Raw genomic sequence first — 22,785 nt, forward strand, 5'->3', positions numbered from 1 at the left:
TGGCCAAGCTGGTCTTGAACTATTGACCTCAAGTGATCTGCCCACCTCAGCCTCCCGAACTGCTGGGATTACAGGGTTGAGCCACCACGCCCTTTTGTTTACATGTCTTTTGTATGCTAATGAGATGGCCGGTGGCTGGTAGCCCCTGGGTAGCTTCAGGATGGGGTTGGTCACCAGAAAGACCAAGGCAGGACTGGACAGTGGGGACTTTCAGCTCCACCCTCCGACCTCCGGGGAGGGGAGAAAGAGTAAGGGTTAAGTCGATCACCAAGGGTCAGTAATATAATCTTGCCTGTGTAATGAAGCCACCATAAATGCTCAGAGGACAGGGTTTGAAGAGCTTCTGGATAGCTGAACACGTGGAAGTTCCTGGAGGGTTCCCAAGGAAGGCGTGGAAGCTCCACACCACCTCACACATACCTTGTATTTCTACACGTTTCTTCCTCTGTGTTATTCAGAATAGCCTTCATGATCAACCGGTAAATGTCAGTATTTGCCTGAGTTCTGTGAGCTGCTTTAGCAAATTACTAATAATTGAACCCAAAAGGGGACTGTGGGAAGCCCAGCTTAAAGCCAGTCAGCCGCATGTTCCTGAAGTCCGGACTTGCAACTGGCATCTGAACGTGAGGCAGTCTTGGGGGCTGAGCCCTCAAGCTCTAGGATCTGATTCTGTCCCCAGGAACGTAGTGTCAGAATTGAGCTGGAGGACACCCAGCTGGGTGTGTGGGGAAAATTCCTTGCACATGTGGTCATGGAAGGCTTCTGTATTGATTGCTGTGGTGTAAGAGCAGAGGAAAAACGGTTTTTTTTTTTCCATTTTCAGGATAATGTCCTCCGCCCCCAAGATCCTTAACTTCATCACTTCTGCAGAGTTCCTTTTGCTGTGTAAGGTGCCATATTCATGGGTTCTGAAGATCAGAATGTCCATATCTTCTTTGTGGGGGCCATAACTCTGGTCTGCCACAGTCACTAATGCCCCAGTGCCCTCGTCCCCCCACCCCATTCCCAGGCAGATGAAGTCAGGTATCCCCCTTAGCCTGATGTGGCTGGCATGGCACACAGTGCTAATTAGAGGCCCCTCCTGGACCATGGCGCACCCGCATGGGACCCCACCCCTTCTTGCCCGGTGAGTGTTGCTGGAAAAGAGGGTCCCAATCCAGACCATGAGAGAGGTTTCTTGGGTCTTGCGCAGGAAGGAATTCAAGGTGAGTCAGCATGGTGAAAGAAGCAAGTTTATTGGAAACTGCTCTGTCACAGAGTAGGGCGTTCTCAGAAAGCAGGAGAAGGAATGGGAAACTGCAAGCAGCTGTCACTGAACCTGGAATGTGCAGATGAGCTCACTAAGGTAGGGGCTCTTTGTGCTGTCAGTGACCATTCATCCTTCAGCCGAAGCCTGGGCATTGGTGTTATCTCTGAGTAAAGTGGGCTGCACTCTCAGGACACCTGGACATTCTGCAGGCTTGGGGGGAGATGTTCTGTGTGTCCATAAACTTTCTGTAATTATAATAGGTGGTCAGCTCAGGATGTGGCTATTTTCAGACTGTAAGCATGAACCTTAGAGCGGGGGCCTTGTGGACGTCTAGCTACTCACTTTAAGATAGAGTCACCCTGGTCATGTTTTATTAAACCAGAGGCCTGGTAACCAGGGATCCCTCTCACAAGAGCTCTAACAAGAGGTGGGGGTTACCTCTTACTGGCTTATGTTTCGGAGTCTGCAGGGCCACCTCCCAGGTTCCAGCATTCTCGAGGGCCTCCCAGGACCCAGCCGGTAGTCATGCTCACACCTTGGGCCAGGGAATGGCCACGGCAGAACTGTGTCTCTGAGATGGGGTTTCAGCACACTGAGGACTTGGTTGAGTTAGTCAACAAGTGTTTACTGAGCACCTGCTCTGTGCTAGGTCGGTTCTCAGCCCTGGGAGGAGAGCGGCGAACAAAACAAAGTCTCCGCTTTCCAGCCCAGATCACTGTGTGTGTGTAGGGAGGCAGGAGGTACTACCCACATAAACACCCACATAAACAAGCTGTTTTCGGAAAGTGGTAAGTGTTGTGTGGAAAATGGGGCAATACAGTACTACAGCATGGGGCAGCACTGCCTCGCAGAAACATAATGTGAGGCATATAGTTTTACATTTTCCAGTAGCTACATTGGAAAGAGTAAAAAGCAACACATTTATCTTTAGAGTTAATTGTGTTTTGTTTTGCTTTGTTTTTGAGACAGGGTCTCACTCTGCTACCCAGGTTGGACTGCAGTGGCATGATCTTAGCCCACTGCAACCTCTGCCTCCCAGGCTCAAGCAATCCTCCTATCTCAGCCTCCCAAGTCGCTAGGACTGCAGGCACACACCATCACACTCAGCTCATTTTTTAATGTTTTATGGAGACAGGGTCTCACTACATTGCCCAGGTTGCTCTCAAACTCCTAGGCTCAGGCGATCCTCCTGCGTCAGCCTCAGAGTATTGGGATTACAGGCATGAGCCACTGTGCCTGGTCTATTAGTTAATTTTAATAAGATATTTAACTGACTGTATCCAAAATATTAACATTTCAACATGTAGCCCATATAAACAATTATCAGTGAAATAGTTATTTTTTCATACTAATAGTTTACATATTTTTCATACTGTCTTTGAAATCTGATACAAGTTTTATACACACAGTCCATCTAGACCCTTAATTTTTAATGGAGATACCTGATCTGTGCTTAATTTCATAAAATTAAGAAAAGTAGACTTTACTTTGGAAATGATCTGTGCTTAATTTCATAAAACCTTTGGAAAAGTAGAGTCACATACCCAAGTTGTTCCGGACATACTTTAAAGTTTTACAGTAACCAAATGGAGTATCAGTTTTTCATTTTAAATTGACAGTAAATGACTTTTAATAATTTTAGCAATAATTTTTTAATTATTTTATTACTGTTTTCATAGTGAATTGATTGGAATGAAAATGAGTTCCAGGCTGGGCACAGTGGCTCGTGCCTATAATCCCAGCACTTTGGAAGGCCTAGGCAGGCTGATTACTTGAGCCCAGGAGTTGGAGACCAGCCTAGGCAACATAGCAAAACCCTGTCTCTGAAAAATACAAAAATTAGCTGGATGTGGTGGTGGGTGCCTGTGGTCCCAGCTACTTGAAGGCTGAGGTGGGAGGATCGCTTGAACCCAGGAGGTTGAGGCTGCAGTGAGCCGAGATCACACCACTGCACTCCCGCCTGGGCAACAGAGCAAGACCCTGTCTCAAAAAAAAAAAGAGAGAGAAAAGGAAAAAAAGAAAATGAGTTCCTGAGTTGTACTAGTCTTATTTCCTGTGCTCCGTTTTCACATGTGGCTAGTGGCAGTCACATTGGACAGCATAGGTAGAGACTGACACAGGGCAGAGATTCTTTGAGATGGGTGGATAGAGGGGCCCCCTTGAGGAGGTGATCTGACCACATCTTCCCTCCTCCACTCCAGCCACCCTAGGCATGCCACCAACATTTTCCTTGGATTTCTGCAAAGCTACCTAGTGAGTCCTCTCCTCACTCCTGCTCCCTCTCCTAACACACAGTTTACCCACCATATAGACATGCCCCAGGTTTTTGTTCCATGTTGTCTGATGGTGTCACTCCCCTGCTCAGCTCTCCCTCTTCCCCCAGTGATGTCACACTTGGGATCAAATCCAACCCGTTCAGCACCCGCTTCATGATCCAGCCCCTCTTGCCTTAGCCCACCCTCCCCCCTGCACTCACTCTGCCTCAGTACACTGACCTTGCTGTCCTCACACCAAGCCTGTGCCCACCCAGGATACTGGCACCTGCTGTGTCTCTACCTAGAGTGCTCTTCCCCTAGCACCCACATGGCTCACACTCTCATATTTGGACCTCAGCTCAATGTGACCTCAGAGACACCTTCCCTGACCATTCCACAACTCTAACCCCTGCCCTGGCCTGTTTATTCTTCATAGCAAATGACCATGACTATCATTGGTTTTTCTTTTTCATTTTTTTTGAGATGGAGTGTCACTCTGTCACCCAGGCTGGAGTGCAGTGGCGTGATCTTGGCTCACTGCAAGCTCCACCTCCCGGGTTCACGCCATTCTCCTGCCTCAGCCTCCTGAGTAGCGGGGAGTACAGGTGCCCACCACCTCGCCCGGCTAATTTTTATTATTTTTAGTAGAGACGGGGTTTCACCGTGTTCACCAGGATGGTCTCGATCTCCTGACCTCGTGATCCACCCGCCTCGGCCTCCCAAAGTGCTGAGATTACAGGCCTGAGCCCCTGGCCTGTCATTGTTCTTTATATGGACTTGCTTTCCCTACTGGAATGTAAGGTGCTTGGGAGCCAGCACTCTTCCACTGTAACTCACTGCTCTCTCCCCACTACCTGGGACAGCTGGACACCTAGTAGGTGCTCAGTAAATACTTGTCAAATGGATGGCCAGAGGTCTGTGCAGTCTTTATTTGCCTCCTGTTCAAGAACCTGCTGCAATCTTAGGCACAGAAAGTGTTGGCCGTGCCCTTCCCTGACCGTGAGAGGGTGAGGGGGGACAGAAATGCACCAGGTGTTCTGACATCTGTGTGTGTGTCTGGGTGTGTGTGTGCGCCTCCAGGTTAGGGGCCTGTGCACTCTGGCACTGCCCAAAAGACCCAGTTGGCCTCATGACCTGTCTTCTCCCCACAGCCCTGCTTTACCAGCTCTCTGCCCCTCTCTGAGTGTGGACCCTAAAGGGGGAGGAAGGGATGCCAGCTGCACGGGGGAAATCCAAATCCAAGGTAAGTGGCAATTCCTGTTTCTTCAGGAACATCCCATCGTGTCTTGAGAGATGTGGACCATTTGCTTTCCTTCCATGGAGACTTGTTGCCTGTTGGAGATCCATCCAACACCTAGCACTTGGTTTTCTTCCATTGCCATGGGGATGAGAGCCTGAGAAGGGCCCCGCAGCCAGGAAACTGCCCAGCGGGCCTCTCTCCTTTCCCCAGTGTGCACATGGCCACTTGCCTGTTGGTTCAGCATTTCTAGGGGCTTTGCTAGTGCCGGGAGAAATGTCGTCCTCTCTAGAGGAAGATGAGAGCCACTGTGATTTCTCCGCATGGAGATAAATGCCCAGATGGGGCCTGCAGTAGCAGAAGGGATTTGACATATGCTCTGGAGTTCGTTTTGTTGTGTGGTTTTGTTTCTCCTTGTAAAACCCATATTTACATGTAGGAAATCTCTCCAGCTAAGGTCCCAAGACTCAGAGGCACCACATAGCCCTGCTATTCCATTGAGTGCATTGGCGCAGGCACTGAGGTGGTATGGGCAGCCTCCTGTGGTCAGCATGCTCTACCACTGTCAATCATCAAGTGGTTTTTACAACAGGCATCTCAAATGCAGTTTCCCATGACAAGCGTGTTTGCTTTTGGTTACGTGTATTAGTTCCCCCTTGCTGCCGTAACAGATTAGCTGCAAACTTGGCAGCTCAAAACAACACGTGTTTATTATCATGCAGTTTTGTGATTGGCGTTCAGGCACAACATGGTTTAGCTGGGTCATCTGCTTTGGAGTTCACAGGGCTGAAATCAAGGTGTCGGTCGGCTGTGTTCTCATTTGGGGCTCAGGTCCTCTTCCAAGCTTGCTGGTTATTGGCCAGATTCAGTTCCTTCTCACACTTTCCACCTGACCCTCATTTTTCATCTTCAAGACAGCAAGAACCAGTAACCAACTGGCCAGGTCAAGTCCAAGATAATCCGCCAAGGTCAAGTGGTCAGTAACCTTGATAGTACCCTCGGAGAACCTTTTGTCATGTGTAACATATTCACAGGTTTTTTGGAGAGCATGTGGTTAGGAGATTAAATCAGGAGCTACACTATCTGGGCTGAACCCTAGCTTCTCCATTAACTAGCTGTGAGACCTGCAGGAAGTTTTCTCCTCTCTCTGGGCCTCCGTTTCCTCATCTGTAACATCCTGTGATTCTGCTGACAGTGCCTCTGTCACTGATTCACATGAGCACTAAGTGAACCAGCACAGTCAGCTGCTTAGAAGAATGCCTTGACTTTGTAAATGCCTGGTCGATCCAGGCTGCCGCGTGTTCTTAATGCAACATAATTTTAATAACAGCTATGTCTTCTATTGTATTTTATTTAATTTATTTAACACACCTGCCCCTTTTGGCCTCAGAACCCTGAATGCTTCCTGAATGATTCTTGGTACCTCGTGTCTCCCATGTTTAAGATGTGTGCACCGTTTCCTCCAGCCACGTGGAAGCACAAGTCCATGGTGAATAGACATTTGATTTTTCATTTCAGGCACCTATAACATTTGGGGACTTAGCCATCTACTTCTCCCAGGAGGAGTGGGAATGGCTGAGCCCCATTCAGAAGGATTTGTATGAAGATGTCATGTTGGAGAATTACCGGAACCTGGTCTCACTTGGTAAGGCTCTTCTTCCCCAACAATCCAGAACCAGCCTACTGAGGGACATGCATCACTCTGGGTCTGGTCCGGAAAATGGAAACCACTGCAGTTTCTTTTTTTAAAGAGCTTTATTGAGATATAATTCACATACTATACAATTCACCCATAAAAAGTGCACAATTAAATGGTTTTTATAATAGTGTATTCAGGCCGGGCGCGGTGGCTCAAGCCTGTAATCCCAGCACTTTGGGAGGCCGAGACGGGCGGATCACGAGGTCAGGAGATCGAGACCATCCTGGCTAACACGGTGAAACCCCGTCTCTACTAAAAAATACAAAAAACTAGCCAGGCAAGGTGGCGGGTGCCTGTAGTCCCAGCTACTCGGGAGGCTGAGGCAGGAGAATGGCGGGAACCCGGGAGGCGGAGCTTGCAGTGAGCTGAGATCCGGCCACTGCACTCCAGCCTGGGCGACAGAGCAAGACTCCATCTCAAAAAAAATAAATAAATAAAAAATAATAGTGTATTCAGAGTTATGCATCCATCACCACAATCAAGTATATTTTCATTATTCCCACCCCAAAACCCAGTACCCGTAAGCAGTCACTCTTCATCTCCCCCAACCACTCATACCCCTCAGATTGGGCAACTACTAGTCCATTTTCCATCTCTATGGATATGCCTGTTCTGGTCCTTTCATACATATGAAATCATAAATACGTGGCTTCTTTCATTTACGATGTTTTTGAGGTTCATCACGTTGTAGCATGTGCCAATACCTCATTTCTTTTCATTGCCAAATAATATGTATTGTATGGATAGACCACATTTGTTTATCCAGTCATCAGTTAATTGACGGGCATTTGGCTTGTTTCCACTCTCGTTATTTTGATTTGCTGCTATGAACATATACAAGTTTTTTCTGTGGATGTATGGTTTCATTTCTCTGAGGTGTATACCTGGGGGTAGAATTGATGGGTCATATGGAAACTCTGTAGGTAACTTTTGAGTTCTTTCGATAAGACTTTTTTTTTTTGGAGACAGAGTGTTGCTCTATCTCCATCTCCAGGCTGGAGTGCAGTGGCGCGATCTCGGCTCACTGCAACCTCCGCCTCCCAGGTTCAAGCGATTCCCCTGCCTCAGCCTCCCAGTTAGCTGGGATTACAGGCGCGCTCCACCACAGCTGGCTAATTTTTTGTATTTTAGTAGAGACGGGGTTTCGCCATGTTGGCCAGGATGGTTTCGATTTCCTGACCTCATGATCTGCCCACCTCAGCCTCCCACAGTACTGGGATTACAGGTGTGAGCCACCGTGCCCGGCCCTCTTTTGATAGAATTTAAGGAATTGATTTTTTTTTTTTTTTTTTTTTTTGAGACGAAGTCTCGCTCTGTCGCCCAGGCTGGAGTGCAGTGGCCGCATCTCAGCTCACTGCAAGTTCCGCCTCCCGGGTTCCCGCCATTCTCCTGCCTCAGCCTCCCAAGTAGCTGGGACTACAGGCGCCCACCACCGCGCCCGGCTAGTTGTTTGTATTTTTTAGTAGAGACGGGGTTTCACCGTGTTAGCCAGGATGGTCTCGATCTCCTGACCTCGTGATCCGCCCGTCTCGGCCTCCCAAAGTGCTGGGATGACAGGCTTGAGCCACCGCGCCCGGCTAAGGAATTTATTTAAGAGGTGTTGTTGAACGGTGAATTGTGGACATTGATGTAACTGCAGGATGCTGCCACCATCCCTGGGGTTGGAGGGACAAGGGGAAGAGTTTAGGGGTTTTAGGGCTTCAAGGAAGGTCTCCTCGGATCTGGGACTCAGACTTCTGAAGGAGGGGCAGTGTGCCGCCTGATTTGTTTATACTTCTGAGGGGCCAGATGAAACTGGTTCTGGGAATACAGAACTAAAAAAAACCCAAACATTGAAACCAGCAAAGCCTGTTACTGGTGGATGTTGACAGGAAGCAGCTGGTGAAGCAGAAGTGAAGACAGCAAAGCCCCAGCCCTGGCACACAAAACAGACAATAGAAGGGTGGGGGTCTGGAGCAGAAAGACAGTAAGTTCATAACCAGCCTCAGGAGCTTCTGACCCAATTCTCAGGAAAATAGTTTGCTTTGTAGAATTAAAGTTTAACAACTCTACTGGCTATAATTTAGATTTCTGCCTCCACGTGTGAGATTTAAACAACCAAACTCAACACCGCACAGTCTTAACACCAGATGTTTGGGGATTTTCCCACACACACCAAACAGTTCTCCAGCAGACTCCAGTGGGGTGTCCTCCAATTCAATTCTGACAGTGTCTACCTGGAGATAGTGTCAGATCCCACAGGGTAAGGGCCCAGTCCCACAAGACTGTCCCCTACTTCAGAGGCCTTCTGACTGACCAGCTCTAAATTCGGGGATTCCCATGACCCTCTCCTCAAGTTCAGTCATTTGCTAGAGTAGCTTTCAGAACTCAGGGAGGCGCTTTACTTACACTTACCAGTTTAGTGTAAAAGATTTTACAGAGGATGCAGTTGAACAGCCAGATGCAAGAGATGCAGAGGACAGGTTATGGGGGAGGGGCACAGAGCATGCACCCTCTACTGCACCACCTTCCACATGGTCAACAACCCTGAGGCTCTCCAAACCCAGTCCACTGGGGGCTTTTAAGGAGGCTTCAGGTAGGCAAGGTTGATTAAATCATTGGCCATTAGTGATCGGCTCAACCTCCAGCCCCTGACCCCTCCCCGGAGGTCAGGAGGTGGGACTGAAAGTTCCAACCCTATAATCACATGATTGGCAACCGGCCCCCATCTGAAGGCTGTCCAGGATCCCCCAGCCACAGTCTTCTCATTAACATACAAAAGGCACATATGCAGGAGATTCCAAGGGTTTAAGAAACTGTGTGCCAGGAAACGGGAGTGAAAAGCAAATACATATTTCTTATTAGAAACCACAATATCACATTCCCCATTCTCCAGCTGCCCTTCACATCCTGCGTGCTCCCTTCATGTTACTACACCTGCATTCCTGTTGATGCAGAGCGTGGCTCTGACTTCTGTGGTGCCCACATTTATGATCATTTCCCATGTTTGTCCCATGTACAGGTCTTTCCTTTCGGAGACCAAATGTGATCACCTTATTGGAGAAAGGGAAAGCACCCTGGATGGTAGAGCCAGTAAGACGACGCCGGGCTCCTGGTGAGTGACAGAGAACATATGTCTCAGTCTACTGGGGCTGCTATAACAGAATGCCGTACACTAGGTGACTTACAAACAACAGAAATCTACTTCTCACGGTTCTGGAGGCTGAGAAGTCCAAGATCAATGCCTGAGCAGATTTGGTGTCTGGTGAGGACCACTTCCTGATTCATAGGTGGCACCTTCTTGCTGTGTCTGCACATGGAGGAAGGAGTAAGGGAGCTCTCTGGGAGAGAGATTATAGGTGATTTTAGATGATATTAATCTCATTCATGAGGGTTCCACCTTCGTGATTTAAACACCTCCCAAAGGCCTTACCTCCTAATACCATTACCTTAGATAGTAAGATTTCAACATAGGCATTTGGGGAGACACCAAACGTCTCCCCATAGATAGACGTTCAATCTATCGCAGTGTAGAAGCAGGTATTCTGCATAAGAGCTCATGTGATTGTGAGGGGCAGTCTCTTTAAGAGATTATTTGTGTGCCTCTCCCACTGAAAGACCCCAGGCCTGTGCAGATAATTCAAGTCTCTTCAGTATGAGTCCTGGAGGAAGAAAAGGCAACATTTAATAAGCCCTTACTAGGTGTCAGGCACTCTTCTAAGTTCAGGGTCTTCCTCCCAGTAGCCCCATAAGGTGGGTGCTGTTATTACCCCGACTTTATAGATAAGCATACTGAGGCCCAGAGAGGTTTGTTGACTTGCCCAAGGTCACCCAGCTAGGAAGGAGCAGCAGAGGAGGGTTTGAGGCCCAGCCTCTGCCTGTTTCCAGAAGCTCAGCTCTCCACACCCTTTTGCCTACCTGTCCCCCTGCATCTCTGCTTCCGTTTTTCCCTTCAGAGAAGGTATGCACTGCCCTCTCTGATAATACTTACGATAACATTCAAATCTGCATGATTTTGTGATTCCTTTAAAATATTTTTTAACTCTTTTCTCCAAGTGTTCTTTTCAGCCACTTTTCAAGGATTCATTTACAAATGGGGTCCTCTTTGGTTGGCCAAGTTGTATATTTTGTACGTTTGTTTCTTTAAGTAGCATTCATTGAGTTTCTGCGTAGATGGGATGCATCATCTAGGGGCTAGGGATCAACATTTTGGTGTAGGCTGGGAGAAAACGGTACCACCTCGAGTGTCTGGCTTTGGTGACCTCCAGGTTCTGAGGGTGTGTAATGAGAAGCCAGATGGAAGCGCAGTGCAAAAAAAAGACACATATGCATTATTTTACATCTTCATTTCAACATGAAGAAATATCCTTTATTAAAATACTGTTTTTAAGTTTAGAAGAAACTTAGTCATATAACAAAGTTTAGAAAAGGAAAAGATAAAACAATTACATAGCGTTATCACTGATTACTTGTTTATTTTATGAAATTGGATTTCATGGTTATTATAAGGTTTATGTATTTCTGCCTTTTTCACATTTTGTTTTAGTAGAAATGTTCTGTTACTAGTCTCTCACGTCCTATTTTCCATTTAGATTCTAATTTATTATTATTAACATCAGCGTATCTGCATTAAGTGCTTTTACCTGTTTTCTGTAGTACTGAGTCACAGAGGGGGAGCTCCAGATACTTCTGAATTACTTTGCAGAAGACTTATCAGATCACCAGCCCCCAATAAAAAAACCCTAGGCACTAGTCTTTATCTAGCAGACAACATTTCTCACAATTGCCAGGTTTCACAATTGTGAAATTTCACAAACTGTGGGTGTGTTGTCGCAATTTGTTGCAGGAGGAATGAAGTGCAGCCTGTGTGACTGCACAGGGACACAGCTCCTAAAAGCTGCGACCAGTTTCCTCTGGACTCCGCCCCATTTCCCTTTGTACACTTTGCTTTGAATCCTTTTGCTATAATAAATCACCATGACTACAACTTAAAAAGGAGAATTATCAAATCAGCACCATCAATAGCAGTGGGGTTTGATTTTCATACTCACTAGTATTGGATATTGCCATTAAAATGTTTCTCTTCATTTAGGAAAATAAATTAATAGCAGTCAGCATTTATTGAGAACTTACTTTGTACAGATTCTATGCTAAAGCCTGTAAGTTCAGCATCTCATTTAATCCTCACAACACTCGTAGAAACCTCTGTCATTCCCAAGTGACAAGATGAGGGTTTGAGTCTCAGAAACGTTCTTGCCCAGGATCTCCTGTCCGGGAGATGCAGTAGCAAGGTTTGAAGCCTTGGCCGTTCCCCTTTTTCAATTTTTTTCTCTTTAATTTTTACAGTATATAGAAGGTGTATATATTAATATTTACAGGGTACATAGGATATTTCAATACAGGCATATAATGTGTAAGAACCACATCAGGGTATATGAGGGATCTGTCACCTCAAGCTTTTATTATTGTTTTTATTACAAACATTCCTGTTGTACTCCCTCAGTTATTCTAAAATGCACAACAAAGTATTGCTGACTGTATTCGCCCTGTTGTGCTATCAAATAGTAGATTGTATTTATTGCATCTGACTTTATTTTTGTACCTACTAACCGTCCCCTTTTCTCTGCCTACCCTTCCCAGCCTCTGGTAACCATCCTTCTACTCTCTTATATCCATGAGTTCAATTGTTTTCATTTTTAGCTCCCATAAGTGAGTGAGAACATGTGAAGGTTGTCTGTGTCTGGCTTATTTCCCTTAAAATAATGTCTTCCAGTTCCATCCATGTTGTTGCAGATTACAGGATCTCATCCTTTTTTATGAATACTACTCCATGACTGTTGATGGTCATGTGGCTGTTGTGAGTAGTGCTGTGATAAACATGGAAATGCAGATATCTTTTTTATATACTAATTTAGTTTGGGGGGGAGGGTTATATACCAAGCAGTAGGATTGCTGAATCATGTATTAGTTCTATTTTTAGTGTTTGGAGGAACCTTCCCATACAGTTCTCAGTAGTGGCTGTACTAATTTACATTCCCACAGTATACGAGGGTTCCCCTTTCTCCGTATCCTCACCAGCATTTGTTTTGCCTGCTTTGGGATAAAAGTCATTTTAACTAGGGTGAGATGATGAAAACTACAAAACCATGTAGTTTTGATTTGCATTTTTCTGATTATCAGTGACGTTGAGCACTTTCTCATATGCCTGTTTGCCATGTATATGTATGTCTTGAGAAATGTCTATCAGATCTTTTGCCTATTTTTAATTGGATTATTGCTTTTTTTCTATAGAGTTGTTTGAGCTCCTTGCGTGTTCTATGGTTATCAATCCCTTGTCAGATGGGTAGTTTATATTTTCTCCCATTCTGTAGATTATCTCTTCACTTTGTTGATTGTTTCCTTTGCTGTGTCCAAGCTTTTTAACTTGATAGGATTCTATTAGTCCATTTTTAGTTTCATTGCCTGTGTTTGTGGGGTATTACTCAAGAAATCTTTGCCCAGACCAATGTCCTGGAGACTTTTGCCAGTGTTTTGTTTTAGTAGTTTGATTGTTTTAAGTCTTAGATTTGTCTTTAATCCATTTTGATTTGATTTTTGCATATGGCAAGAGATAGGGGTCTAGTGTCTTTTGCATGTGGATATTCAGTTTTTCCAGCACTATTTATTGAAGAGACTGTTCCTTCCCCAATACATATTTGTAACATCTTTGTTGAAAATGAATTCACTGTAGATATATAGATTTATTTCTGGGTTCTCTATTCCGTTCCATTGGTCTGTGTGTCTGTTTTTATCTCAGTACCATGCTGTTTTGGTTACTATAGCTCTGTAGTATAATTTGAACTTAGGCAATATGATTCCTACCGTTTTATTCTTTGTGCTCAGGATGGCTTTGGCTATTCTGGGTCTTTTGTGGTTCCATATAAATTTTAGGATTATTTTTTCTATTTCTGTGAGGAATGTCTCTGGTATTTTGATAGGGATTGCATTGAATCCGTAGATTAATTTGGGTAGTGTGGGCATTTTACTAATAATTATTCTTCAAATCCATGAGCATGGACTATCTTTTCATATTTTGGTGTCCTCATCAATTTCTTGCATCAGGGTTTTGTAGTTTTCATTGTAGAGTTCTTTCACTGCTTTTGTTAAGTTTATTCCTAGGCATTTGATTTTATTTGTAGCTATTGTAAATGGGATTACTTGATTTCTTTTTCTGATTGTTCACTGTTGGCATATAGAAATGCTGCTGGATTTTTATATGTTGATTTTGTATCCTGCAACTTTACTAAATTTATCAGTTGTAATAGTTTCTAGGGTGGATTTTTTACGATTTTCCAACCAAAAGATCATATCATCTGCAAAGAAGAATAATTTGATGTCTTCCTTTCCAACTTGGATGCCTTTTATTTCTTTCTCTTCTCTAAGTGCTCTAGGACTTCCAGTGTTACGTTGAATGTAGAATAATAGCTGTGAAAGTGGGCATTCTTTTTATGTTCCTGATCTTAGAGGAAAGGCTTTCAGGGTTTTTTCCCATTCAGTATGATACTAGCCATGGGTCTGTCATATACAGCTTTTATTGTGTTGAGGAATGTTCCTTTATACCCAGTTTTTTGAGGGATCATGTCATGAAGGGATGTTAAATTTTATCAAATGCTTTTCAACATCAACTGAAGTGATCATATGTTTTTGTCCTTCATTCTGTTTATATATATCATTGATTTGCATATGTCAAAGCATCTGTGCATTCCTGGGATGAATCGCTCTTGTTCATGATGAATGATCTCTTTAATGTGTTGAATTCAGTTTGCTAGTATTTTGTTGAGGATTCTTGAGTTAATATTAATGAAAGATATTGGTCTATAGCTCTTTTTTTGATGTGTCCTTGGTTTTGGTATTAGGGTAATACTGGCCTTGTAGAATGAGTTTGGAAGTATTCTCTCCTCCTCTATTTTTTGGAATAGTTTGAGTAGGATTGGTATTAGGTTTTTTGTTTGTTTGTTTTGTTTTTTTAAGTATTTGGTGAAACTCAGCAGTGAAGCTATCAGGTCCTGGGCTTTTCTTTGCTGGGAAACTTTATTACAGCTTCAATCTCATTGTTTGTTCAATCTCATTGCTCTGTTCAGGTTTTGGATGTCTTCATGATTCAGTCTTGGTAGGTTGTATGTGTCTAGGAATTTATCTGTTTATTCTAGGTTTTCTAATATATTGGCCTAGGCTGCTCATAGTAGTCTCTAATGATCCTTTGAGTATCAGCTGTAATCATTCCTTTTGCATCTCTGGTCTTATGTCTTTTTTTCTTAATCTGATTAAAACTTTGTCAATTCTGTTTATCTTTTTGAAGAAATTTCATTTTGTTGATCTTTTGTGGGTTTTGTTGTTGTTGCTGTTGTTGTTTTGAGACAGAGTCTCGCTCTGTCACCCAGGCTGGAGTGCAGTGGCACGATCTCGGCTCACTGCAACCTCCACCACCTGGGTTCATGCAATTCTCCTGCCTCAGCCTGCCAAGTAGCTGGGATTACAGGCATCTGCCACCACGCCCAGCTAATTTTTGTATTTTTAGTAGAGATGGGGTTTCACCATGTTGGTCAGGCTGGTCTTGAACTCCTGACCTCAGGTGATCTGCCCACCTTGGCCTCCTAAAGTGCTGGGATTACAGGTGTGAGCCACCGCGCCCGGCCTCTTTTGTGGTTTTTTAAATTTCATTTCTGCTCTGATCCTTACTATTTCTTTTTTTCTGCTAACTTGTGATTTGGTTTGCTCTTGCGTTTCTAGTTCATTAAGATGCATCATTAGGTTATCTGAAGTTTTTCTACATTTTTGGTGTATGTGTTTATTGTTACAAATTCTCTTCATACTGCTTTTACTGTATCCCATAGGTTACAGCATGTTTTCGTATGTTGTGTTTTCATTATCATTTATTTCAGGGAATTTTTAAATTTTAATTAAGAAATTTCTTCAGGCCGGGGGTGGTGGCTCATGCTTATAATCCCAGCACTTTGGGAGGCAGAGGTGGGCAGATCACCCAAGGTTGGGAGTTCGAGACCAGCCTGGCCACCATGGTGAAACGCTTTGTCTGCTAAAAATACAAAAAAGCTATCTGGGCATGGTGGTGGATGCCTGTAATCCCAGCTACTCAGGAGGCTGAGGCAGGAGAATTGCTTGAACCTGGGAGGTGGAGGTTGCAGTAAGCCGAGATCGCGCCATTGCACTCTAGCCTGGGCAAGAACAGCGAAACTCCGTCTCAAAAGAAAAAAGAAATTTCTTCATTGATCCACTGGTCATTCAGTATTATATTTTTAAATTTCAATGTGTTTGTAACTTTCCAAAGTTCTTCTCATCATTGATTTCTAGTTTTGTTCCATTGTGATCAGAGAAGATACTTGATATGATTTCAATTTGAAAGACTGTTTTTTTTTTTTTTTTGAGACAGGGTCTTGCTCTGTCACCCAGGCTGAAGTACAGTGGTGTGATCACGACTTACTGCAGCCTCAACCTTCTAGGCTCAAGCAATACTCCCATCTTGACCTACTGAGTAGCTGGGACTACAGGCATGTGCCACCACGCCTGGCTAATTTTTGTATTTTTTTTAAAGATGGGATTTCATCATGGTGCCCAGGCATTGGGCTCAAGCAGTCCACCTGCCTTAGCCTCCCAAACTGCTGGGATTACAGGTGTGAGCCAGTGCACCCAGCTTTTTTTTGGATTTTTAAGACTTGTCTTGTGTCCTAATATTTCATGGTCTATACTTGAGAATGATCCATGTGCTGAGGAGAATGTGTAACCTGTAGTCATTGCATGAAATTGTCTAAATATCTACTAGGTCCATTAGGTCCGATGTTTCTTTGTTGATTTTCTGTCTGGATGATTTGTGCAATGCTGAAAATGAAGTGGTTAAGTCTCCAACAATTATTGTATTGTGGTCTGTCTTTCTCTTTAGCTCTGAATATGTTTGCTTTATATATGTGGGTGCTCCATTATTGGGTGTGTATATATTTACAATTGTTATATCCTTTTGCTGAATTGATCCTTTTAGCATTATATGACTTTCTTTGTATCTTTCCATACTTTTTGTCTTAAGCTCTATTTTATCTAAGTATAGCTGCTCCTGATCTTTTTTGGTTTTCATTTGCATGGGATGTTTTTTTCCCTCCCTTTATTTTTAGTCTATGTGTGCCTTTATAGGGAAAGCATGTTTCTTGTGGGGAACAGTTCATTGGGTCTTTTTAAGAATTCATCCAGCCACTCTGTGGCTTTTGATTGGAGATTTAGTCCATGTACATTTAATATTTATAAGTAAGGACCTACTACTGACATTTTCTTATTTGTTTTGGTTGTTTTGTGGCCCTTTCTTTTTCCTTCTTGTCTTCCTTTTTGTGAAAGTGATTTCCTCTGATGGTATGTTTTAATTTCTTGAATTATATTTTTTTGTGTATCTCTTAATGTATTTTTTTATTTGATGTCACCATGAGGCTTGTAAATAACATCTTATAACCCATTAATTTAAACTGATGACAGTTTGTGCAAAACAAACCAACAAACAAGCAAAGAGAAACTAATAAAACTATAATTTAAATTCATCTCCCCTGCTTTTAACTTTTTGTTGTTTATATTTTAATACTGTGTGTGTCTTAAGTTGTAGTTGCCATTTTTGATCAGTCCATCTTTTAGTCTTCCTACTTAAGATATGAGTAGTTTACACATCACAATTACAGTATTATAATATTTTGTATTTATCTGTGCACTTACTATTGCTAGTGAGTGTTGTATGTTCAGATGGTTTTTTATTGGCCATTAACATCCTTTTCTTTCAGATTGAGGAACTCCCTGTAGGATTTCTTGTAGGATAGGTCTGGTGTTGACAAAATCTCTCAGTTTTTATTTGTCTAGGGAAGTCTTTATTTCTCCTTCATGTTTGAAGGGCATTTTCACTGGATGTACTATTCCAGGATAAAGGTTTTTGTTTTCTTTAGCACTTTAAATATATCATAATTCTGTCTCCTGGCCTATAAGGTCTCCATTGAGCAATCTGCTGCCAGATGTATTAGAGTTCCTTTATATGTTATTTGTTTATTTTCTCTTTTGGTTTTTAGGATCACGTCTTTATCCCTGACGTTTGGGAGTTTATTAAATTGTCTTAGCCTTCTCTGGATTAAAGCTGCTTGGTTGTTCTGTAATCTCCTTGTACTTGAATTTTGACATCTTTCTCCCGGTTTGGAAAGTTCTCTGTTACTATCTCTGAATACACTTTCTACCTCAGTCTCTCTACCTTCTCTTTAAAGCCACTAACTCTTAGATATGCCCTTTTGAGACTCTTTACTAGATCCTGTAGGCATGCTTTAGTATGCTTCTTCCCTTTGACTCCTCCAACTATATTTTCAAATAGCCTGTCTTCAGTCTCACTTATTATTTCTTCTGCTTGATCAATTCTGCTGTTGGGAGACTCTGATGCATTCTTTGTCTGTTGAATTTTTCAGCTCCAGAATTTCTGCTTGATTCTTTTTAATTATTTAAATGTCTTTTTAAAATTTATCTGATAGGATTCTGAATTCCTGCTCTGTGTTATCTTGGATTTTGTTGAGCTTCCTCAAAATAGTTTTTTTTTTTTTTTGAGACAGAGTTTCCCTCTGTCCCCAAGGCTGGACTACTACAATGATGGCATGATCTCGGCTCACTGCAACCTCCGCCTCCTGGGTTCAAGTGATTCTCGTGCCTCAGCCTCCCAAGCAGCTGGGATTACAGGTGTGTCCCACTCTGCCCAGCTAATTTTTTTTTTTTTTATTTTTAGTAGAGACAGGGTTTCACCATGTTGGTCAGGCTGGTCTTGAACTCCTGAACTCAGGTGATCCACCTGCCTCGGTCTTCCAAAGTGCTGGGATTACAGGCATGCTCCACCACACCTGGCCAAGATAGCTATTTTGAATTTTCTAACTGAACGGTCACATTATCTCTGTCACTCCAGAACTGGTCACTGTTGCCTTATGTAGTTCATTCGGTGAGGTCATGTTTTCCTGGATGGTCTTGATGCTTATGGATGTTTGTCAGTACCTGGTCATTGATGAGTTAGGTATTTATTCTTATCTTTGTAGTCTGGGCTTGTTTGTACTGGTCCTTCCAGAGAAGACTTGCCATGTATTCAAAGGGGCTAGGATGTGTCTTTGTTCATTGCAGCCATGTTTGCATTAGGGATCACCCCATGGCCAGGAACTCTGTGACTCTTGTAGACTCACAGAGGTACTGCCTTGGTGGTTTTTGGTAAGATCCAGGAGAATTCCCTAGATTACCAAGAAGTTATTCTTTTCCCTTACTCTCCCTGAATGAATGGAGTCTCTCTCTCTGTGCTGAGCTGCCTAGAGTTGGGGAAGGGGTGATAGAAACACTCCCATGGCCACCACCACTGGACTGTGCTGGGTCTGACCTGAAGTCAACATAGTACTCATTCTTGCCCAAGGCCTGTGGCTACCACTGCCTGGCTACCACAGATGTTTATTTGAAGCCCAGGAGGTCTTCATTCATCAGGTGGTAAATTCTTCCAGGCCTGTTTTTCCCTTCAGGGCAGCGAGTTCCCTTCTGGCCCAGGGTAGGTCTAGAAATATTGTCCAGGAGCTATGACCTAGAATGAGGCCTTCAAGACACTGCTTGGTACTTTATTTTACTGTGGTTGAGCTGATATCCAAGTTGCAAGACAGTGTCCTCTTTAATCTTCCCTCTCCTGCTGGAGCTGCCAACTGTGCTGCCTGGAGTTGGGAGAGAGTTGATACAAACACTCTCTGGCCACTCCAGCTGGTGTGTCACTGGGTAGCATGTACCCTAAGTCCACTGGTTCTGAGCCAAGCACAGCACTAGGACGTGTCCAGGAATTGCAGTCCTTGTGACCTAGACTGCCTTTCAGATTTACTTAGGACACCAGAGTGTTTTAGTCTGTAGTGGGGGTACTTGCTGGAACTCAAGTTTCCACCACTGTGGTGGACAATTCTCAGGCTAGAGTTGATTTAAATGCTTCCTCTGGGGGTGCTGGCCAAATTCTGCCCCACGTTGCTTTCTGCTGTGACGGCAGCACGGAGTTCCAATGCAAAGTCCCACCATCACTCCATTCTTCCTCCTCCAAACACATAGATTCTCTCTTGTTGCCATGCTGCACTGCCAGGCATTGGGGGAGGGGTGGTGCAGGCAAATGATGACTGTCTTTTCTACCCTCCTCAGTGCCTCTTTCTTTGAATACGATGTTAAAACCTGATACTTTGATTGCTCACCTAATTTTTGGTTCCTATGAAGGTGTTTTCTTATGTGGATAGTTGTTCAATTTGGTGTTACTGCAGAGGGGACAATCGCTGAAGGGCTCTGTTTGGCCATCTGGCTCCTCCACTTTCTCCTTTTTTGTTGTTTTGTTTCTTGAGATGGAGTCTTGCTCTGTCGCCCAGGCTGGAGTGCAGTGGCGCGATCTCAGCTCACTGCAACCTCCGCCTCCTGGGTTCATGCAACTCTCCTGCCCCAGCTTCCTGAGTAGCTGAGATGACAGGCACACACCACCACACCCAGCTAATTTTTGTGTTTTAGTAGAGATGGGGGTTTCACCATGTTGGTCAGGCTAGTCTCGAACTCCTAACCTCGTGATCCACCCACCTCTGCCTCCCAAAGTGCTGGGATTAAAGGTGTGAGTCACCACGTTTGTTTGTTTGTTTTAAGGAGATAGGGACAGGGTCTTCTGTTACCCAGGCTGGAGTGTAGTGGAGAAGTCATGGCTCGCTGCAGCCTTAAACTCCTGGGCTCAAGCAGTCCTCCTGCCTCAGCCTCTGAAGTACCAGTTTGTTTCTTGAGCCCTTATGAATAGACTGGATATCCACGTGGGTTTACCCGTACTGGATAGGCCATAAATCTTTCTTGTAGATTTGCTAGCATTTGTTTTCTGTTTTTAATTATTCCCATGAATTGTTTTTTCATGATCTTTCTCCTTTTATCTAACAATGACTTTGTTTTTTCATTTTCTGCTTGTATAGTAAGCTTTCATATAGAAAATGCATTAACCATATGACATTACATTTTACTTCAAATATTTCCACATGCTTTCCTAAGACTTATTTTATTTACCTCTTATTTTTCTATTTGGTTATATGAAAGTTTTTTTCATTTTTGTGTGATTGGAAGTGTTGGCATTCACAATGTAATTTTTCTTTATTTCCTTAGTTAGAAATTCATCTGGTTTCTAGAATTTGTTGTATATTTCCTATTATTTTAGTTTGTAATGGTTTTGTACTTTATATTGAACTAATTCACCTGGTATTAATTTTGGTGTATGGTGTGGTTTAAGGATTTCCACATTGAAGATGGGGAGATGGGCTGAGAGGATATGTTAGTATTCCACACAAGAAGGAACAAAGGAGGGTACCAAGGAAAAGGAAGGGAAGCTAAGAGTTTTAGGAAAATGTGAGAGGGAGAATAACTGACGTGACTTAATGGGATGTGGGGTGGGAAGAACTATAGGAGGAATCCAGGGTTTCTTGTTTTGCTGATGCTGCTAACTTCACTGTAAACATTTCCATTGTCTTCCTCTGTTAATTCCTTATTTTGTCTGGTGGTGTTCTGGAACTTCTACTATTAATAATTATAATGGTAGCTACTACCAGTTATTAAGCAACTGCAGGTCGACAAAGCTTTCTGTAGAACCCTTGGAGCAATATGTGTTTCACAATTCAGAACTGTGCAGATTTTAGAAAGGAAAACAGGTCATATACTTTATGTGGCATAACATACCCAGCAGGGGCTGGAGCAGCACCCCAAAATCAAACACACTGAGATAGCTACGAAAACTAGACTTCCCAAGAGCAATAAATGGAGGCTATGAACAGCCTTACTGCATTTCAGATGGGGTTTCACTCCAAATGTCCAAACATTCAAAAGAAAAGAAAAAAGGAAAGACTTTGGTTCTCAGCTTTTTGAATACTGGAATGGCAGATTAGAGGTCACAGCATGTGCCAGAAATTTCGCACATTATTTCCAATTCTCATGAAAATCTTGTGAGGTAGGTGATTATATCTGTATTTTCAAGATAATATGCTTATGGTAATAGAGTTAACAAGTGAGTCACAAGCTTATGTAGTTAAATGAAAAACACCACAGTTAATTCAGTAATGTCTGTGTTTAAAGCACAGCTAGGAAATAGAAATATAATATGAGCCACATTTGTACTGACAAAATCTTTAGTATCCACATTCAAATAAAAATTTAAAAACAGTGATATGGTTTGGATCTGTGTCCCCACCAAATCTCATGTTGAAATTTAATCCCCTGTGTTGGAGTTGGGGTCTGGTGGGAGGTGACTGGATCATGGGGGTGGATTTCTCATGAATGGTTTAGCACCATTCCCTTGGTGATGTCTTAGCAATAGGGAGTGAGTTCTTACAAAATCTGTTTGTTGTAATATGTGGCACCACCTCCACACTCTGTCTTTATCCTTGTTTCACCATGTGATGTGCCTTCTCCTACTTGTACTTTCACCATGAGTAAGTGCTCACCGAGGCCTCCCCAGAAGCCAAGGAGGTGCCAGCACCATGCTTGTACAGCCTGCAGAACATGAGCCAATTGAACCTATTTTGTTTATAAATTACCCACTCAAGTATTTATTTATAGCAGTATAAGAACTTCCTAACACAAACAGGTAAAATTAATTTTAGTAATATATTTATTTAACCTAATGTATCCAACATATTATATCATATAACCAGTATTTTCACAATGAGATACTTTACACTTTTTTGTAGTAAATCTTCACAATGTGGCATATGTTTTATACTCATAATATACCTCAAACCCAGCCACATTTCAGTTCCTCAGTAGCTACAGGTGACTAATGGCAACTACATTGGATAGCATAGTTCTAAACCTGTGTTTATCATTCCACATTCACTCAGGTTTATAGTCAGTTTGCCACACAAGTAGTTATTTTATATCATCTTGGACTTTGACACCCTGTGCCAGCCATATTGGTCTATTTTACTAAATAATAGATTCCTTCTTTTAGCCTAATCTCTTACCTGTTTTTCTGAGTTTTTCCTGCTTCTTGTTAAAGTCCTCACCTTTGTAAACATCTACATACAGTCATATGCTGCATAATGATGTTTCAGTCAACAACAGACTACATAAACGGCCACGGTTCTATAAGATCATAACACTGTATCTGTACTGTACCTTTTCTACATTTATGTATATTTAGATACACAAATACTTATCATAGTGTTAAAATTGCCTACAGGATTCAATATAGTAACATCACGTACAGGTTTGTAGCCTAGGAACAGGCTATACAATATAACATAGGTATATAGTAGGCTATACTATCTAGGTTTCTGTAAATCTACTGTAAGATGTTTGCACA

The 22,785-nt window shown here is 43.0% G+C and overlaps 1 protein-coding gene across 4 annotated transcripts in view; it reads left to right on the forward strand.

Moving 5' to 3' along the window:
- ZNF667 (zinc finger protein 667) overlaps nucleotides 1-22,785 on the forward strand; it is a 37,529-nt gene that overhangs the window by 10,584 nt on the left and 4,160 nt on the right. For 3 of the 4 annotated variants that reach the window (XM_017865359.1, XM_017865361.1, XM_017865358.1), the window contains exons 2-4: nucleotides 4,656-4,747; nucleotides 6,260-6,386; nucleotides 9,442-9,534. In XM_017865359.1, coding sequence (XP_017720848.1) covers nucleotides 4,715-4,747; nucleotides 6,260-6,386; nucleotides 9,442-9,534 — 253 coding nt within the window. In that variant the 5' untranslated portion in view covers nucleotides 4,656-4,714. Of the gene's footprint in view, nucleotides 1-1,111; nucleotides 1,346-4,655; nucleotides 4,748-6,259; nucleotides 6,387-9,441; nucleotides 9,535-22,785 lie in introns of those variants that run through there. The other variant, XM_017865360.1, reaches the window with a different exon arrangement.

The sequence above is a fragment of the Rhinopithecus bieti genome, unplaced genomic scaffold (assembly GCF_001698545.2).
Source record: "Rhinopithecus bieti isolate Rb0 unplaced genomic scaffold, ASM169854v2 scaffold_81780, whole genome shotgun sequence".
Taxonomy (NCBI): domain Eukaryota; kingdom Metazoa; phylum Chordata; class Mammalia; order Primates; family Cercopithecidae; genus Rhinopithecus; species Rhinopithecus bieti.